This window comes from Dama dama, chromosome 30 (assembly GCF_033118175.1).
Source record: "Dama dama isolate Ldn47 chromosome 30, ASM3311817v1, whole genome shotgun sequence".
NCBI classification, from domain to species: Eukaryota; Metazoa; Chordata; class Mammalia; order Artiodactyla; family Cervidae; genus Dama; species Dama dama.
The window spans coordinates 7,196,341-7,215,027 of NC_083710.1; the positions used below are offsets into that span (position 1 = coordinate 7,196,341).

Genomic DNA, 18,687 nt, shown 5'->3' on the forward strand with positions numbered 1-18,687 from the left:
CCCCTGAGACTCACTGATCCATTCCATTCACTCTGTTTGGCTGAATAACTGAGCCTCCCCCTAAGGGAGCCGCCATGTGAGAATAGTGATGAGTGAACTCTTGATTTTCCCTTTGGAACTATATAGTTTTTCCCATAGCCCTAAATCCTGCTCATGGTTTTCAGGAGACCAAGCATTTCTCTTCCTCCCCCAGCCCACTTCCACTGCATGTCTCCCATCGCCCGGGGCCGTGAAGCCTGGAGTCCCCTTCGCTCGCTCGCCTGGTTGTGGACTGCTGTCCTGCTGCAGGTGGCCTGCCCCAGAGTGGGTCTGGGCTTGTGGTGTGGGACCAGGGTTCTTGTCTGGGATCTGGTGAGAACTGAGGCCTTTTTGTGACCTCGGGCAGTAACTCATATTTTCTGTACTTGACACAGAAAAAACCTGTGCTTGATCTGTGTTTCCTCATTGATAGAATGAGATGGTTAAACTTCATATTCAAGAGCCTATAAATGTGGATGCTCTAAATTTTTGATACTCTTTATTGGGCTCTTAGAATCTCAGTAGTTAGAGAAACTGGAAAGAAAAGCAACCACAGTTGTCCAGATGATGTCTAGTTTATAGCTGTCTGCCCCCACCTTCCACCGCACCTGAAGGCTGTGGTCGGCTTCAGTGATCATATACTTTACATTCACTTTATTTCTCTAGTTGAGATGATTCTTACTGGCTTCTCTCAGTGTCATCGAGAATGGTTATTCAATCGGGTGCGCTTCCTTTTATCCTCTGAAGGCTGATGTTATGATAATATAATGAACAAAAAAATGGTAATTTAAACATAAAACGTAAACTTTAATAGCAGTTGTGCTAAATGAAAACTAGAAAACAATTAAAATGCTTAGTATTTTAAAGACATATTGTTGTAAGATACAATAACCAGGAAGCACTAACAAAAATAAAATAAAAATTATTAATAGCATTTGTTGTTTAAAATATTCAATTATGGAAGTAGAAAACTGTTGCATTTTGTGCCTCTACTAGCTAATTACACATTTATAACTGCATATTCTAGAATTTTTTGCAGTCCTTAAATTATACCTTAAATAAATGAACCTTAAAATTTGTGTGGAATCTTACTCCACACAAAGGAAAAGGTCACATTTTTAATCAATCTGATTAGAACATAATGTAAAATGAACTAGAATAAAGTGTATAACCATGTACCATGGAACTATGACTTTTAATGGAAAATGTAGTATGAAAGAAAAGATTTTGAAAGGAGATTCTTTATATAATTTTGCAGCTATTTTTGAAACTTTGAAAATAGAAAAAGAATAAAGAGAAAATGTAATTAAAAAAGACTTTTTCAGTTCATGGCTCTCGGCAACAAAGAAAGTTTTGTCATCTTTGCCTTAATTCTGAAATAAAACCCTTATGAAATGTGGCATAGGTTGTGTTAGTGATCAGAACCATTTGTGAACAGGATTCATCTTCTCAGAAAAATGCAGCCTTACTCAACATCTCTAGGAAGTGAGATTAAACACAGATTTCTAATGGCAGAAAAGCTACAAGCATAGATGGCACTAATAATCTGATGTCCTGACTCCTACTTGAGGAAAGCCAGTCTTTTAGTGAAAGGGTGTTGGTTCTGGTTTAGAAGCTGCTCCCGGCAGTGGGGGGGTGTGTCTAAAGGTGCTCTGCTCTGGCCTCCTGAGCTGGGGTCAGGCACTCATTTCTCTGTCACTGCAGGGGTTAGGGGATGGTTTCGGGAAGGTGACGATCATTTCCCTTCATTCTCACAAGTCCTTAGAGGGACAGTGTTCCCAGGGCAGGGATGTAAGCCACAGTGGGCTTCTTGTCTGGCCCTCGGGGGCCAGGTTTCAGAGTCTGGCACTGGGATCCCAAGCCCGAGTTCCCTGCAGAACCCTGCACTCTCCTGATTAGTATTCGACAGAGGTACCATCAGCATGGGTAACTGGATTTTGTGAAAAAATTTCATTCTTACTAATAACCTCCTTTATTCTTATCTGTCTTTGTGTGTGAGTCGCTCAGTCGTGCCTGACTCTTTGTGATCCCATATTTCTCTTTAACGCATCCTTATTGTTGGCAACATGTATATCCTGCTTTATCAGTGACCTTTGCATAAACTTTTTCACTGGTTTTACTCTCATTTGAGGCAGTTCATGATATGGCTGTTGTTTTGTTTTGTTTTTTTTTTCCACAGCAGTGCTTCTCATTATTTCTCAGCATGAAAGATTTTAACCAAATCAGTCTGTTTGGATAATAGACTTGATTATCTGGTTTCATAACTATGTAAGTGTGTTTCTATCTTTTTTTTAAACCTGTTTTTTTTTTTTTTTTTCTCCCCTGAGTTTCTTTTTAGTTTAGAAACTCTGTTTCTTCCTGTCTCTTTACTCTATTTCCATTCTGTCTTTCCCCAGACGTCTTTTGACCATCACCATCTGGTAGCAGAGAAGAGAGGAGAAGCCATGGTGTCCATTGCATGGAGTATGCTGATACATTAAACTCCACAAGAGTCTAATTTATCATTTAAAAAAATAAAACAGAATTGATTGAAGTTGCTTTGGTTTCTGATTTGCAGGTTGAAGTAGTGAAGAGTGCTAGTTTTTTAATGTGACATCTAACATATTTTGCAACTAGTAGAAAGGTTGAGTCAAAGTGTAGTGACTTTCATTCTTTCATTAGATCTGTTGCTTAAAGATACTTACCTCAAGCATTATTTTTCTCACAATGATTATGATGATGATGATAATAGTCACAGAAGTAGTATTACTCTTATGTAAGTTATATAAGCAAGTGCACCAGGAGGTATTCAGTGTAATGCCCAGCAGATATTCAGTCAATATTATTTAAAATTTAAGGTTATTTGACTTTCTTCTTTATGTAGACCAGAAGATATTTCAGAATGTGATAGGTTACTGCTGTTGAGAAATAAATTGAATTTTAAAAATGTAGAGACAAACCTTTTAGTTGAGGATCAAGGTAGGAAGATAAAATGTATACATTTTCTAAAAAGTAAAGGATTACATGGGTTCGGGTTAAGGAAAGAAACTCCACTAATAAAATTTTTACTATCCTGTATCTGAAAATTTTAACCAATACAGAAAGACAAGGAAAAGACTTCTATGCTAGGAATAAGGAGATGAATGTGCCATTATTTGCTGATACCTGGATAACCTATGACAACCAGTAAAATAATTACTAGGACTGATAACATTTTGTCTCTTGACATGTGGAGGTACATGCAGTTGCACATGTTTAAAACTGAACAGGGTCAAAAGTGTTCTTCATTTGTTGCTCAGTTAAGCAAACAACACCATCATCTGCCTGCTTGCTTAAACCTGAGGGTCCCCTTCTTTCTCCATTAGTCTGCAGGTACACAGGTCCGTGCGCATATAACCTACAACAGAGCTTTACTGAGGTCCTGCTGTGTTCCAGGCTTGGGGCTAGGTATACCCTGGTGAACAGAGTAACTGCCTCTAACAACTTGCTTTCTCATGAGGGGAGAGAGACTGATATCAAATTCATGGTATGTGAGGAGTAAGGGAGAAACAGGGCAGTGCTCTGTGATGGGGAACACCAGGTGGGAACGGCGTGCTGGTCTGTGTAAGGAAGCAAACCTGTGCTGCTGGGGTTTAACAGGAGTCTTCCACTCTGTGTGCTGAAGCGACTACAGCTGGTCAGACTTGGAAGTGGGGAGACTAGTTAGAAGGCAGTTGTGAGAAAGGATAGTGGCCGTGAGCAGTCACGGGGAGTGTAGTAGCCAGGGATCCAGTAAGTGGTGCTTATTTTAGTGAATATTTTGAGTTAGAATGGACAGGATTCACTCTTGGACTTGATGTAGTTAGGGGTTAGTGAAAAGAAGGGTGACTTTAAGCTTTGTGACTTGAGCAGTCGCAATAAGAGCATTCCCATTTCTCATGGATTGCTACCACTCCCCTCTGTCTTGCCCGTCTACCATTACTGTGTGCCACTCTTTCAATTCACCTTCAGTGGGCTGAGTTTTTTCTAAAATGCAGTTCTTTTGATGTCTCTCTCATACTTAAGACTTCAGTGGCTCCACGTTGCTCTAAGAATAAAAGCCAGAATTCTTGTCAGTCAGTTCAGTCGTTCAGTCATGTCCGACTCTTTGCGACCCCATGGACTGCAGCACGCCAGGCCTCCCTGTCCATTGCCAACTCCCGGAGTTTACCCAAACTCATGTCCATTGAGTCGGTGATGCCATTCAGCCATCTCATCCTCTCTCGTCCCCTTCTCTTCCTGCCCCCAATCTTTCCCAGCATCAGGGTGTTTTCAAATGAGTCAGCTCTTCGCATCAGGTGGCCAAAGTATTAAGAGTTTCAGCTTCAACATCAGTCCTTCCAATGAACACCCAGGACTGATCTTTAGGTTGGACTGGTTGGATCTCCTTGCAGTCCAAGGGACTCTCAAGAGTCTTCTCCAACACCACAGTTCAAAAGCATCAATTTTTCGGTGCTCAGCTTTCTTCACAGTCCAACTCTCACATCCATACATGACCACTGGAAGAACAGTAGCCTTGACTAGATGGACCTTTGTTGACAAAGTAAGGCTTAAAAGGTCTCACATGTTCTGGTGCCATTTTTTCCACCCAATATTCTTTGTCTTATTATCTTACTCGTTTCTGTGCCCTTGCAGAACCCGAAACACTGTCCTTCCGTAATCTCTGTCCTTCCTTCTCCCACCCCAAACATTTCTCACTTGCCCTACTCCTTTTCTCTGTCTAGCTTTTGCTTAGATATCATTCATTCCATAGAGAGTATCCCTTACAAATATGAGTTAATCTTCTTTAGTCTCCTTTGGTTCTTAGCCAAACACTGTAGATGTGTCTATGTGTGTACTTTAATTGGATTGGTTCTTAAATTTTTTGAGGCCAAGACATGTCCATTTTGTCTAGCATATTCTTTTTTAGTTGGTGCTTAATAGATACTTATTTGAATGAAAGAATAAGTAAAGTGAATGACTATAAAACACACATGTGAAATCCAACAAAATTTCTCTATTCTGCCAGTAACAAGTAACAAAGTATAGTGGGGAAACGTTGAGTTGATCAATATGCCCAGAGACCTAGGAGTGTAACACTTAGGGCACCTGACATTAACAGTGAATATGCGGATGCCTGTGCAGAATGCTGTGTTAAGTTGAAAAATTATAGACAGATGTCATGTTCATGATTAGGAAGTTTGGAACTTGTCAACATACCAAATTTCCCTGAATCTGTTTACGAATGCCTTACAGTTCAAATACAGTTCAAATGGATTTTATTTTTAGAACTTTGGAATTGCTCTAGGTTCGTGTGGAAAATAAATGAAAAAAGTGAAGAATGTTTTAAAAAAAAGAAAAATAATTTGAACAGCCAATTAGTAAGATATATCTTAAATCCTACAGTGCTGAAGGCGGAATGATAGTAGCCCAAGAGTAGTACATGGAACTGTGGAACAGAATTAGACATCCAGGAAAGCAAATATAGAATAAAAGTGTGACGTAAAATCATTTGAGAAAGATGGTTGATTATTCATAAAATGATAGAGATAATTAGTTAATAAACATTTGGCAAAACATAAAATTTGATCTCTGTTCCACACTATGTACCCAAACATGTAATTATAATGCTTTTCTGATATACAAAAATTTTAATTATAATGTGCTATCTTATATATGAAGATTGTTTTTGAAGTTTTTTCAACATTAGTAGTTTATTTATACGTATCTAGCTAAATGATTTGCTCCGTTGTTTTTGAGATCCTAATTTTGTCTAGATGAATGACTTTTGTCAGAAATGCTGTCCATGTGTACAAAGGATAGGAATGATGACAGGATCACTTTATTGGTTATAGCTGTTAACCTTGACTGTCATGTACTGTGCTGTAATCACAATCCATACATTGTTCATCAGGATGTATTTATTCTCTTACTTATTTTTTAGCAAAGACAGAGAAGTTAAATGCATTTGCTGATTTTTAAAAGCTCAGATAAAGTAGGCTGAATATTAAAATTTGACTATCTTTCAAATATTTGGAAAACAATTATAAACATTCTACTGTCCAGTTTTATATGAACTGTCTTTTTAAATAAATAAGGTGTATCAACCATGAAACAGCTGGATGTTTGTTTAGCACTCTTAGAGCTAACTCCTTAACCTATCCCAAGTGTCAGCACCTTTATTTTTATGACCGTGTACTGTATATTGTTGAGACGGACTCACTGTGCTTATTCTGCACCTGATGGCTTTGGTTTCCATAGTGAACAAGAACTTTGTTTTTGTGTTTTCTGTTAGACTTTTAAATATTTACTCCTAGTTGTTCTTTTAGGCAAAGAGCTCCCAGACCCTATATGAAATAGTTTGGGTCTTGGGATATCTACTATTCTATTATTTTTGTAACTGATTGATGCTATTTATGTCTTTTTTAAGATTATTTTATGGCAAAGTTTATATCTTCTCTTTTGACAGTTGAGTGCCTAACATGGATCTATCCTTGGTTTTACAGAGAAAAGAGAAGAGGAAGATTTTGAAGAGAAGAAAGCTATTAAGAAACGAATTAAAGAACTTAAATTTCTAGATTCTAAAACTGCCCAGAACCTTTGTAAGTATCAGATGTCAGTATAATTAAATGAGCAAAACACACCACTGAACACACTGGTTCCTTTAAATTATGACATTTTCTTTTTGACTGTTTTCTCATTTTATGTTAATTTTATTATTATCACTTATAATAGATTCAAAGATAACTTTCCTTTCCTTTAACTCATAATTCCTGAGTTAAATTCTTCAAAAGATTAATGCATATTAGAAAATAAAGCTAGGAAAGGGATTTATAATAAAACTATATTTCCCATTATTGAAAATAGACCTACCCTTTAAAGTCTTTCTTTCAAGTATAACAATAAAGAATTATGGAATTTAGGTGATGACACCATATTTAAAAAAAATTGGTAGTGGATTATTTCTTCTGTACCTCTGAATCTCTATTATTTGTGATACTTTATCAGACACAAAGGAGTTTGGAATATTAATGGGAATAAGGATGGTGATTAAAATGATTTCTCTTATCCAATCTGAGCAGTTCAAAGCCTTTCCTCAAAAGTACTGCCTGGAAATATTTTAGATTTAATTACTGTTACAGGAGCTAAATACTTAGTATTGAATTGTCTTCCTGGCTGAATTACTGTGGGAGAAGAGGGCAAATGGGTTTGCTTCTGACTCATTTCAGCTGCATCTTAAATGCATCAAAGACAGTTCTGTTTGAAACTGAGATAATATGATCTGGATGTATTACTTTCTGATGCTACAAGATGGATAAAATGTGGAGAATCTAGAGGCATGAAGAGCTAATGTAGTCTGCCATTCAATTATTACAAGCCTCAAGTGAGCTTTTCGCAAACACTTGGCCAAAACAGTCCTTGGCGAGAGGATGAGCCTCCTTGCTATTGAGGCAGGAGGGAGGGAGTTAGAGCAGTGTCCGGAGAAGGCGGGGTTGACACTCCTTTGTGAAAGCTCTGGAACCCTTTTCTTACCCTGCTCACTTTTGGGTACTCCTGACAGGATGTAAGCTTGACAAGATCCCTATGGATAGTGTACAGAAATTAGTGTTCTGACCAAAACAGCATTTCTGTTTCTGGGCCCCCGTTGATTGTGCATAGCTGCCCCTTTGCTGTGGAGCCCTGTGGCTTGGTTGGGCCCAGGAAGGTGCCAGCAGGGATGCGGTATGGAGGCGTTACCTGCAGCTCCAGGGCTCTCTGCCTGCACTCAGAGCATCATCCTCCCAACGTGAGAACCGTAAGGCAGGGAGCCTATCTTCCTGGTGTCTGCTGAACATGTGGTCTGAAGTAGAAAGGTTTTGGGGCTGGGAGGTTAGACCAGTGAAATTTTGGTATTTGTTGTTTCAGGAAACTTCCTTCTTAAAGGGAGAGAAAAGCATTAGTAACAAATAATGTGAAAAAGATCTATACTATGATTTGAAGAGTGATTTTTGTCTTGAAAAATGTTAATCGCCTCCGTTACAAATTGTCTTGTTCGGGGTCCTAAAGAAATATTATCTTGAATATGATTCTTTCTAGGTGGGTTAACCATGGTTCAGTTCAGTTCAGTTCAGTCGCTCAGTCGTGTCCAACTCTTTGTGACCCCAGGAATTGCAGCACGCCAGGCTTCCCTGTCTGTCACAAACTCCCAGAGTTTACTCAAACTCATGCCCATCGAGTCGGTGATGCCATCCAACCATCTCATCCTCTGTCATCCCCTTCTTCTCCTGCCCCCAATCCCTCCCAGCATCAGGGTCTTTTCCAATGAGTCAACTCTTCGCATGAGGTGGCCAAAGTATTGGAGTTTCAGCTTCAGCATCAGTCCTTCCGATGAACACCCAGGGCTGATCTCCTTTAGGATGGACTGGTTGGATCTCCTTGCAGTCCAAGGGACTCTCAAGAGTCTTCTCCAACACCACAGTTCAAAAGCATCAATTTTTTGGTGCTCAGCTTTCTTCATATGGTAAGATAGCCTAAATAGCCATCAAAGTTGAATGATTGGTCTGCGGAGCAGTGTTCTTTAGTATTAGTTATGTATTAGATGGAAAATCAGTAGACCATTCAGGTATGACTTAAATCCCTTATGACTATACAGTGGATGTGAGAAATAGATTTAAGGAACTACATCTGATAGACAGAGTGCCTGATGAACTATGGGCGGAGGTTCGTGACATTTTACAGGAGACAGGGAGAAAGACCATCCCCAAGAAAAAGAAATACAAAAAAGCAAAAGGGTGTCTGAGGAGGCCTTACAAATAGCTGTGAAAAGAAGAGAAGCGAAAAGCAAAGGAGAAAAGGAAAGATATTCCCATCTGAATGCAGAGTTTCAAAGAATAGCAAGGAGAGATGGGAAAGCCTTCTCTGTGATCAATGCAGAGAAACAGAGGAAAACAATAGGATGGGAAAGACTAGAGATCTCTTCAAGAAAATTAGAGATACCAAGGGAACATGATAAAGATGGGCTCAATAAAGGACAGAAATGGTATGGACCTAACAGAAGCAGAAGATATTAAGAAGAGGCGGCAAGAATACTCAGAAGAACTGTGAAGATCTTCACAACCCAGATAATCACGATGGTGTGATCACTCGACATTCTGGAATGTGAAGTCAGGTGCACCTTAGAAAGCCTCACTATGAACAAAGCTAGTGGAGGTGATGGAATTCCAGCTGAGCTATTTCAAATCCTGAAAGATGATGCTGTGAAAGTGCTGCACTCAATCTGCCAGCAAATTTGGAAAACTCAGCAGTGGCCACAGGGCTGGAAAAGGTCCGTTTTCACTCCAATCCCAAAGAAAGGCAATGCCAAAGAATGCTCAAACTACCGCACAATTGCACTCATCTCATGCACTAGTAAAGTAATGCTCAAAATTCTCCAAGCCAGGCTTCAGTAATATGTGAACCATGAACTTCCAGATGTTCAAGCTAGTTTTAGAAAGGGCAGAGGAACCAGAGGTCAAATTTCCAACATCCACTGGATCATTGAAAAAGCAAGAGAGTTCCAGAAGAACATCTATTTCTGCTTTATTGACTATGCCAAAGTCTTTGACTGTGTGGATCACAATAAACTGTGGAAAATTCTGAAAGAGATGGGAATACCAGACCACCTGACCTACCTCTTGAGAAATCTGTATGCAGGTCAGGAAGCAACAGTTAGAACTGGACATGAAACAACAGACTGGTTCCAAATAGGAAAAGGAGTACATCAAGGCTATATGTTGTCACCCTGCTTATTTAACGTATGTATAGAGTGCATCATGAGAAACACTGGGCTGGAAGAAGCAGAAGCTGGAATCAAGATTGCCAGGAGAAATATCAATAACCTCAGATATGCAGATGACAGCACCCTTATGGCAAAAAGTGAAGAGGAACTAAAGAGCCTCTTGATGAAAGTGAGAGAAAAAAGAAAGAGTGAAAAAGTTGGCTTAAAGCTCAACATTCAGAAAATTAAGATCATGGCATCCGGCCCCATCACTTCATGGCAAATAGATCGGGAAACAGTGGAAACTGGCTGACTTTATATTTTTTTTGGCTCCAGCATCACTGCAGGTGGTGATTGCAGTCATGAAATAAAAAGATGCTTGCTCCTTGGAAGGAAAGTTATGACCAACCTAGACAGCATATTAAAAAGCAGAGACGTTACTTTGTCAAGAAAGGTCCTTCTAGTCAAGGCTATGGTTTTTCCAGTGGTCATGTATGGACATGAGAGTTGGACTATAAAGAAAGCTCAGCGCCAAAGAATTGATACCTTTGAACTGTGGTGTTGGAGAAGAATCTTCAGAGTCCCTTGGGCTGCAAGGAGATCAATCAGTCCATCCTAAAGGAGATCAGTCCTGGGTGTTTATTGGAGAGACTGCTGCTGAAGCTGAAACTCCCGTACTTTGGTCACCTCATGCAAAGAGTTGACTCATTGGAAAAGACCCTGATGCTGGGAGGGATTGGGGGCAGGAGGAGAAGGGGACGACAGAGGATGAGATGGTTGGATGGCATCACCGGCTCAATGGACATGGTTTGGGTAAACTCCGGGAGTTGGTGATGGACAGGGAGGCATGGCGTGCTGCGGTTCATGGGGTTGCAAAGAGTCAGACACAACTGAGTGACTGAACTGAACTGATGCATTATACATGTGTACTAAACTGGATTTCAGGTTTAAGTGTAATAATTGGTTTGCTGGTTCAGGATGTGCCTGTTAGTCTTTACTGCAGTCTCTCCATGTTGGTAGGTATTTTGACATGTAGGTTTTGACATGTAGGTTGTTGGTAGCATGGCATTTGAGTGACTTGAAAAAGATTGTTGGTTTTGAAAATGGCTGTTTAAAGAAAACAAAATAAAGACAGATCCTGTTGGGATTGCTGTAGCTGAGCATATGAATCCATTCATTTAATCATTAGACACATTTTAAAGTATAACATCAAAAGGTCAGAATTTATACCAGGTCATCATATTATGATGTAATCCATCTTGGATCATTCTTACCCTCTCTGAGTGTAACAAGTGTTATCATTTAAGCTTTAAGAGGCTTTAGCAGCCTATAATCTTTACTGTTATTATAATCTGATTCACAGTTGGTTTTTGTCTATGAAATTCAGTCTTCTGAGATACTGAATTCTGAGAAGAGTCACGTGATAGTGACAAGATTGTATCTTATCACTTAAAAGCCTAAGGTACTTTCTCTTTAATTTCTCTTAACTGAAACATTTCACAGAGTTTTGAGAAAGGATCTAAAATCTATTGATTTATTTACCTATTTATTTAAAAATGGGTTGTATGTGTTAGTCGCTCAGTTATGTCTGATTCTTTGGGACCCCATGGACTGCAGTCTCCCAGGCTCCTCTGTCCATGGAATTCTCCAGGCAGGAATACTGTAGTGGGTATATTTTGAGTTTGTGAAGTTTGTCCGAGTCTAGGTTCAGGGTAAAAGAATTCTAGCCATTCTAGGATGAAGAGATGGCTTTGGAGTTTTACAAGGTTCCTATGCTTTACTAGATTTTTTGGAGTGGATATTAGAGTTATAAAGGGGGGAAATCTGGAACCTAGAATTTAATATAAAGGTTTAAATATTTAAAAGTTCCCTTTCAGAAAACAGGTGTGACTGGCTCTAATATCTGCACATTCTACACTCCTTTACTGCACTCAAAACTTCTGACTGGGATCAATACAATCACATTTTGAGGGATAAGATGCATGTTAGTAAAAATATTCAGTTTACTGTGTCTTTTGGAGGCTTTAAATAAGCATCTTATATTATTCTCAGTAACTTTTAAATACAGTGTTTTAAAGATCTGTGCTTCTCTTTTGGTTTGATGTTATGCATTAGTCCATTTTCAACTCTTCTGTAATTTACTTGCCCTTTAGTTCAGTTCAGTCACTTAGTCATGTCTGACTCTTTGTGACCCCATGAGCCACAGCACGCCAGGCCTCCCTGTCCATCACCAGCTCCCGGAGTCCACCCAGACCCATGTCCATTCTACCATACTTGCCCTTAATTATGGCACATGTTTTCCCAAAAGCTTATTCATAAGCAAAAAAACCCCACATTCCAGTCTTTATAAATATATGTCATTTTAATTATGGAATAATACCTGAAAGTAGTGGATGAATTACAAATATAGAAGAAAGTTAAGAAATAAGTTATATCTATCTGCAAAGTTGATTTTTCTATTCAAATTTAACTTTTCTTTCATATATTATTGTTAAACATGTATTATTAGTTATAAATAGCATGTGTAACTAATGTTGTTTATGTTTACATGATTAGATAACTGTGTAAGTGAGATCATAGAGGTGTTTCATCTGCAAAGTTAGGGGCTTCCCAAGGCTGCCCTCACTACTGAAACCAGTGGTAAGTTTAGGGGTCCCCAGGACCACTCTTAAGGTTGATAATTTGTTTGAAGGACTCATAGAATTGACTGACAGCTATTTTACTCATGGTTATTACAGTAGAATGATACAGATTATAATCAGCAAAGGGAAGAGGCCCGTGCAGCAGAGTCCAGGAGAGTTGTAAGCATGGCATTGCAGTTGTCATCTCCCAGTGGTGACAAGGGCAGCCCTGGCCTCTCCCAGCAGTAATGGGGACACTTCTTACAGGTTATTTCCAGCAGAGACCCAAGCTTTGCTATTTAGTTTGCACTGGGTCTTGGTATAGCTGATCTCCCATATGTCTGACCTTAGTTCCCAGACCCTCCACAGTTCAGGCTAATACGCTGTGGCCCAATGCTCCTGGTAAACAAAGACACTCTTATTATGTAGGACATTGCAAGGGCTTACAGAGTACCTCATACGACCCAGACTTCACTTGGGTAAACTTAATCCTTTATCACACAATAAGAATCTGCCTGCAGGAGATCTGCGTTCGATCCCTGGGTTGGGAAGATCCCCTGGAGAAGGGAATGGCAACCCACTCCAGTATTCTGGCCTGGAGAGTTCCATGGATGGAGGGACATGGTGGGCTATAGTTTATGAGGTTGCAAAGCGTTGGACATGACTGAGCTACTAACACTTTGGTTACTACTGTGGCTGCTTTGGGGCTGCAATAGTAGAGCTGAGTGGTTGTGACAGATTGTATAGGCTCATAAAACCTAAAATATGTACCAATGTGGCCATTTATAGAAAAAGTTTGTTAACCTCTACTTTGAGTATAGCGCTTCCCTGGAATGGTAAAGAATTTGCTTGCTAATACAGGAGACAGGGGTTTGATCCCTGGGTTGGGAGGATCCCCTGGAGAAGGAAATGGCAACCCAGTCTTGCCTGGGAAATCTCACGGGCATAGGAGCCTGGCAGGCTGTAGTCTGTTGGACGTGACCTAGCAACCAAACAACAACAACTACTACTCTAAGTGTATACAGGTTCTGCATTTGTACCGTTTTTCTCTTCCAGTATCAGAGTGTTTGAGGGTTCCCATTCTACCACCTCTCTAATGCTTGGAGTTTTACAAGAAGCTAGTATAGCTTTAAAGAAAGAAAAAATACTGTGTTTAGGACTTGTTTAGCTTCCTTGCTCTGATGATTTGTCTCTCTCTAAAATTTTGGAAAGTGACATTTTCTCTTTAAATATGCTTCTTCCCTGGTGTGTGTGTGTGAGTTCCTTTCAGAACTCCAGGAAGACATTTTTAGTTGTTTAGTATTTTTCCATCGCTTTGTCTTTGTGGTTTGGAGAGCATCTCTGCTTATGTTACCTGTTTTCTCTTTATCTGATGTCTAATCCATATGAATTTTCTACTTCCGGAGCTAGATATGCATATTTTCATTTTTAAAGATTTTGTCTCCTTCGCATATCTGTCTCTTTATAACATGGTTCTTTTGTTTCCTGGTCAGTGTTTCAGACTCGGGTTTCACTTCTTTAAGTGATTTTTTCATTTTCTCCAGGTTGTTTTTTATTTCCTTTCTTTTGGGATAGCTCAGAAAAGGATTTAAAGATTAAAATAAAAATAACTTTGAAGAAATATTTCAAAGTTCTGTCTCCACTTTGCCATGTCACCTGAAATAAAAAACTATGATTTCTTTCTCCCTCAATTATTATGTTATGTCTCCATGTAATTCTTTCCTTTTAATCTTTTTTTTAAAGATACTCTTTATTTTATTTTTTATTGGAGGATAATTGCTTTACAGTTCTGTGGTGGTCTCTGCTGCTCATCACAGAAGTCAGTCACAATTTTATATGCATATAAAATAGAGTTTTACATTATGAAATTTAAAAATATTATTGATAATTCAGCATTGTTTACATTTTCTCTACCTCGTATGGGCTTCCCTAGTGGCTCAGATGGTAAAGAATCTGCCTGCAATGCAGGAATCCAGGTTCGATCTCTGGGTTCAGAAGATGCCCTGGAGAAGTGATCTGTCTGCTCTGTCCATGGAATTCTCCAGGCAAGCCTCAGCATTCTTTTCCGGAGAATTCCATGAACAGAGGAGCCTGGCAGGTTATAGTCCATGGGGTCAGAGAGAATCAGACGCATATAAAATAAAAAACTCCCTCTTGAGCCTCTCTCAATTCCACGCCTCTAGGTCATCATAGAGCTCCAGGCTGGGCTCCCCGAGTTATATAGCAGCTTCCCTCTGGTTATCTAGTTTACTAGGTAGGAGTGTGTATATGTCAATGCTACTTTCTCAGTTTATTCTACCCTCCCTTTTCCCCGCTGTAACCACCAGACCGTTCCCTATGAATGCTTCTCCATTTCTGCTCTGTAAATAGTACTGTTTTTCTAGATTCCATATTATGCATTAATATACAATATTTGTTTTTCTCTTTCTGACTTATTTCACTCTGTATAACAGGCTCTAGGTTTATCCACCTCCCTGCAACTGACTCAAATTCATTCCTCAGTGGACATGAGTTTGGGTAAACTCCGGGAGTTGGTGATGGACAGGGAGTCCTGATGTACTGCAGTTCATGGGGTTACAAAGAGTTGGACACGACTGAGCGACTGAACTGAACCACAACTTCCTTATCCATTTATGTGTTGATCCTTTTAATCTTTTTATTTAATGCTATAACCTTTTCTACATTTTGTTACTGTGTCCATAGTTAGGTGTCAAATAGAACTTATTGTTTCTCAAAGGGAATTTTAAGGATTGTGATTAATCTTACTAATCCTTCTAAACTTGCCTCCAGATGATATCTTAGCAATTGGCCTTCTCAGTTTGCCTCTTTCTGATGTTTAACAAATTACATATTATTTTTTGGTCATTTTTTCTTATTCTTTTGAGTTTTCCTACATTTTTCTCATTTTTCTATTTGGACCTCACTGTATTCTGAATGAACTGGGGAAAAGCCTTCTGAATTTTGAGGCACATTTATCCCCTGAGTTTTCTTGATTTTTCATTGCTTTAGGTGATTTGACAATGGTGTTTTCATTTTGTGAGATATAAATCTTTTCATGTGTTTTTTCATTGATTATTATGAGTAAGTTCTATAATCATAAATGAGCTAATTTCCCATGTTCACTTTCTTTTAGTATTCCTCTATGTTAATGTTTGGACTTCTCTTGTGGCTCAGCTGGTAAAGAATCCGCCTGTAATGTGGGAGACCTGGGTTCGATCTCTGGGTTGGGAAGATCCCCTGGATAAGGAAACGGCTACCCACTCTAGTATTCTGGCTTGGAGAATTCTGGCCTGGGTCGCAAAGAGTCAGACACAACTGGGCATCTTTCACTTCAGTTCACTTCATATTAATGTTTACATTTAATCCTAGGATCATATGCAACTTGCTTTAGTACATATGCAACTGTACATGATGTACAGATTTAGATTTTATTCCCTCTCTATCAGTTATTCATTAATTATCTCTTTAAGATCACATAAGTGTTATATTTTTGTGCTTTCTAGTGTCTGCTAATGGGTTATCCCTTAGTAATTCCATAAATCTCTTTTGCAGTATCATTTAGCTCATTTGTTCCTTCTTGTTCTTACATTATTGAAGATTATACATATTATAATTTCTAGGAGCATATCCCACATTTATAACTGTTGAGTTCAATATGTGTGAATGAAGCTGATGATAAGAACACAAATGATGTTCTTATTATTCCTTTCTAGTTGATCCATGATATCCTTAGGAATATAGCCTTACTCCAAGAAAGAAGGATCATGTTTTCTCAATCTCATGAAAAATAGTGTTTTTATATGAAAATACCTACAGATAAAATGATACAAGTTTGGTATATAAACGTAGTGGGTAGTGATAACGAGGTGTGAGTGTGTTCAAGAAGTAACATCTGTCACTGGAGAGAAAAAACAATAGTAGTAGAATAAGGGGGGACCAGTAAAACATTACATCTAATGCTCTGAAAATATTCTTATACACCTCAGTAACTTTTGAGAAGATCATTGGGTTTGAACATTAGATTTATGAGGTATGAGTGTGTTAGTTGGTCAGTTGTGTCTGATTCTTTCTGACCCCATGGACTGTAACCCACCAGGCTCTTCTGTCCATGGAATTAGTGCATGTATATGGAAGTGGATAGTGGAAGAATACTGTAGTGGATAGCTGCAAGTATTCTTGCCTGGAGAATTCCATGGACAGAGGAGACAGATCTGTTCTCCAGGAGATCTTCTCTACCCAGAGATCAAACCCAGGTCTCCTGCACTGCAGGCAGATTATCATCTGAGCCACAGGGAAGCCCATGTGGGGTATAAAAAAATGTAAATAATGTTGACTTCTCAAAATAGCATTTTATCCCTTCTAGTCCATTTGGATAGTTTCCATTAAAATTTGTGTTCTAGTATTGCATATTTAGAGAGCATCACTATGAACAAAGCTAGAGGAGGTGATGGAATTCCAGTTGAGCTATTTCAAATCCTAAAGGATGATGCTGTGAAAGTATTGCATATTAGAAAGCATATGCCAGCAAATTTGGAAAACTCAGCTGTGGCCACAGGACTGGAAAAGGTCAGTTTTCATTCCAGTCCCAAAGAAAGGTAATGCCAAAGAATGCTCAAACTACTGCACAGTTGCACTCATCTCACACAGTAGTAAAGTAATGCTCAAAGTTCTCCAAGCCAGGTTTCAGCAGTATGTGAACCATGAACTTCCAGATGTTCAAGCTGGTTTTAGAAAAGGCCGAGGAACCAGAGATCAAATTGCCAACATGCGCTGGACCATCGAAAAAGCAAGAGAGTTCTGGAAAAATGTATATTTCTGCTTTATTGACTATGCCAAAGCCTTTGACTGTGTGGATCACAATAAACTGTGGAAAATTCTGAAAGAGATGGGAATACCAGACCACCTGACCTGTCTCTTGAGAAACCTATATGCAGGTCAGGAAGCAACAGTTAGAACTGGACGTGGAAAAACAGACTGGTTCCAAATAGGAAAAGGAGTACATCAAGGCTGTGTATGGTCACCCTGCTTATTTAACTTATATGCAGAGTACATCATGAGAAACACTGGGCTGGAAGAAGCAGAAGCTGGAATCAAGATTGCCGGGAGAAATATGAATAATCTCTCATATATGCAGATGACAGCACCCTTATGGCAAAAAGTGAAGAGGAACTAAAGAGCCTCTTGATGAAAGTGAAAGAGGAGAGTGAAAAAGTTGGCTTAAAGCTCAACATTCAGGAAACTAAGATCATGGCATTTGGTCCCATCACTTCATGGGAAATAGATGGGGAAACAGTGGAAACAGCGTCAGACTATTTTTCTGGGCTCCAAAATCACTGCAGATGGTGACTGCAGCCATGATATTAAAAGACGCTTACTCCTTCGAAGAAAAGTTATGACCAACCTAGACAGCATATTAAAAAGCAGAGACATTACTTTGCCAACAAAGGTCTGTCTGGTCAAGGCTATGATTTTTCCCGTGGTCATGTATGGATGTGAGAGTTGGACTGTGAAGAAAGCTGAGCACCGAAGAATTGATGTTTTTGAACTGTGGAGTTGGAGAAGACTCTTGAGAGTCCCTTGGACAGCAAGGAGATCCACCCAGTCCATCCTAAAGGAGATCAGTCCTAGGTGTTCATTGGAAGGACTGATGCCGAAGCTGAAGCTCCAATACTTTGGCCACCTCATGCGAAGAGTTGACTCACTGGAAAAGACTCTGATGCTGGGAGGGATTGGGGGCAGGAGGAGAAGGGGACGACAGAGGATGAGATGGTTGGATGGCATCACGGACTCGATGGACATGTGTTTGAGTAAACTCCTGGAGTTGGTGATGGACAGGGAGGCCTGGTGTGCTGCGATTCATGGGGTTGCAAAGAGTCGGACACGACTGAGCGACTGAACTGACTGACTAACTGATTGCATATTTAAACTTTAGTTATATGCAGAATGTATTTCTCTGACATATTGTCTGAACATTAGGATGCTCTTATGACTTGTAAAAGTGTTGTGCACTGCTTAGCAGAGTTTTTGTTTTAGTATAATTTTGTTTTTAATTGGAGGGTGATTGCTTTACAACGTCGTGATTGTTTCTGCCACACGTCAGCATGAATCAGCCATAGGTGTCCATGCGTCTCCTCCCTCCTGAACCCCCTCTGCCTCCCTCCCTCCCCAGCCCTCTAGGTTCTCACGGAGCACTGACATTGGGCTCCCTGCGTCACACAGCGGATTCCCACTAGCTCTTTATTATATCTGGAAATGTGTGTTTCAGTGTTACTCTCTCAAATCGTCTTACCCTCTCCTTTCCCCACTGTGTCCAAAAGGCTGACCTTTATGTCTGCA

The 18,687-nt window shown here is 39.5% G+C and overlaps 1 protein-coding gene across 3 annotated transcripts in view; it reads left to right on the plus strand.

Annotated features, from left to right (window-relative positions):
* Nucleotides 1–18,687, plus strand: part of DIAPH3 (diaphanous related formin 3) — a 535,934-nt gene that overhangs the window by 237,065 nt on the left and 280,182 nt on the right. For all 3 annotated transcript variants that reach the window (XM_061133813.1, XM_061133815.1, XM_061133814.1), the window contains one exon: nt 6,501–6,596. In XM_061133813.1, the coding sequence (XP_060989796.1) occupies nt 6,501–6,596 (96 nt within the window). The remainder of the gene's footprint in view (nt 1–6,500; nt 6,597–18,687) is intronic.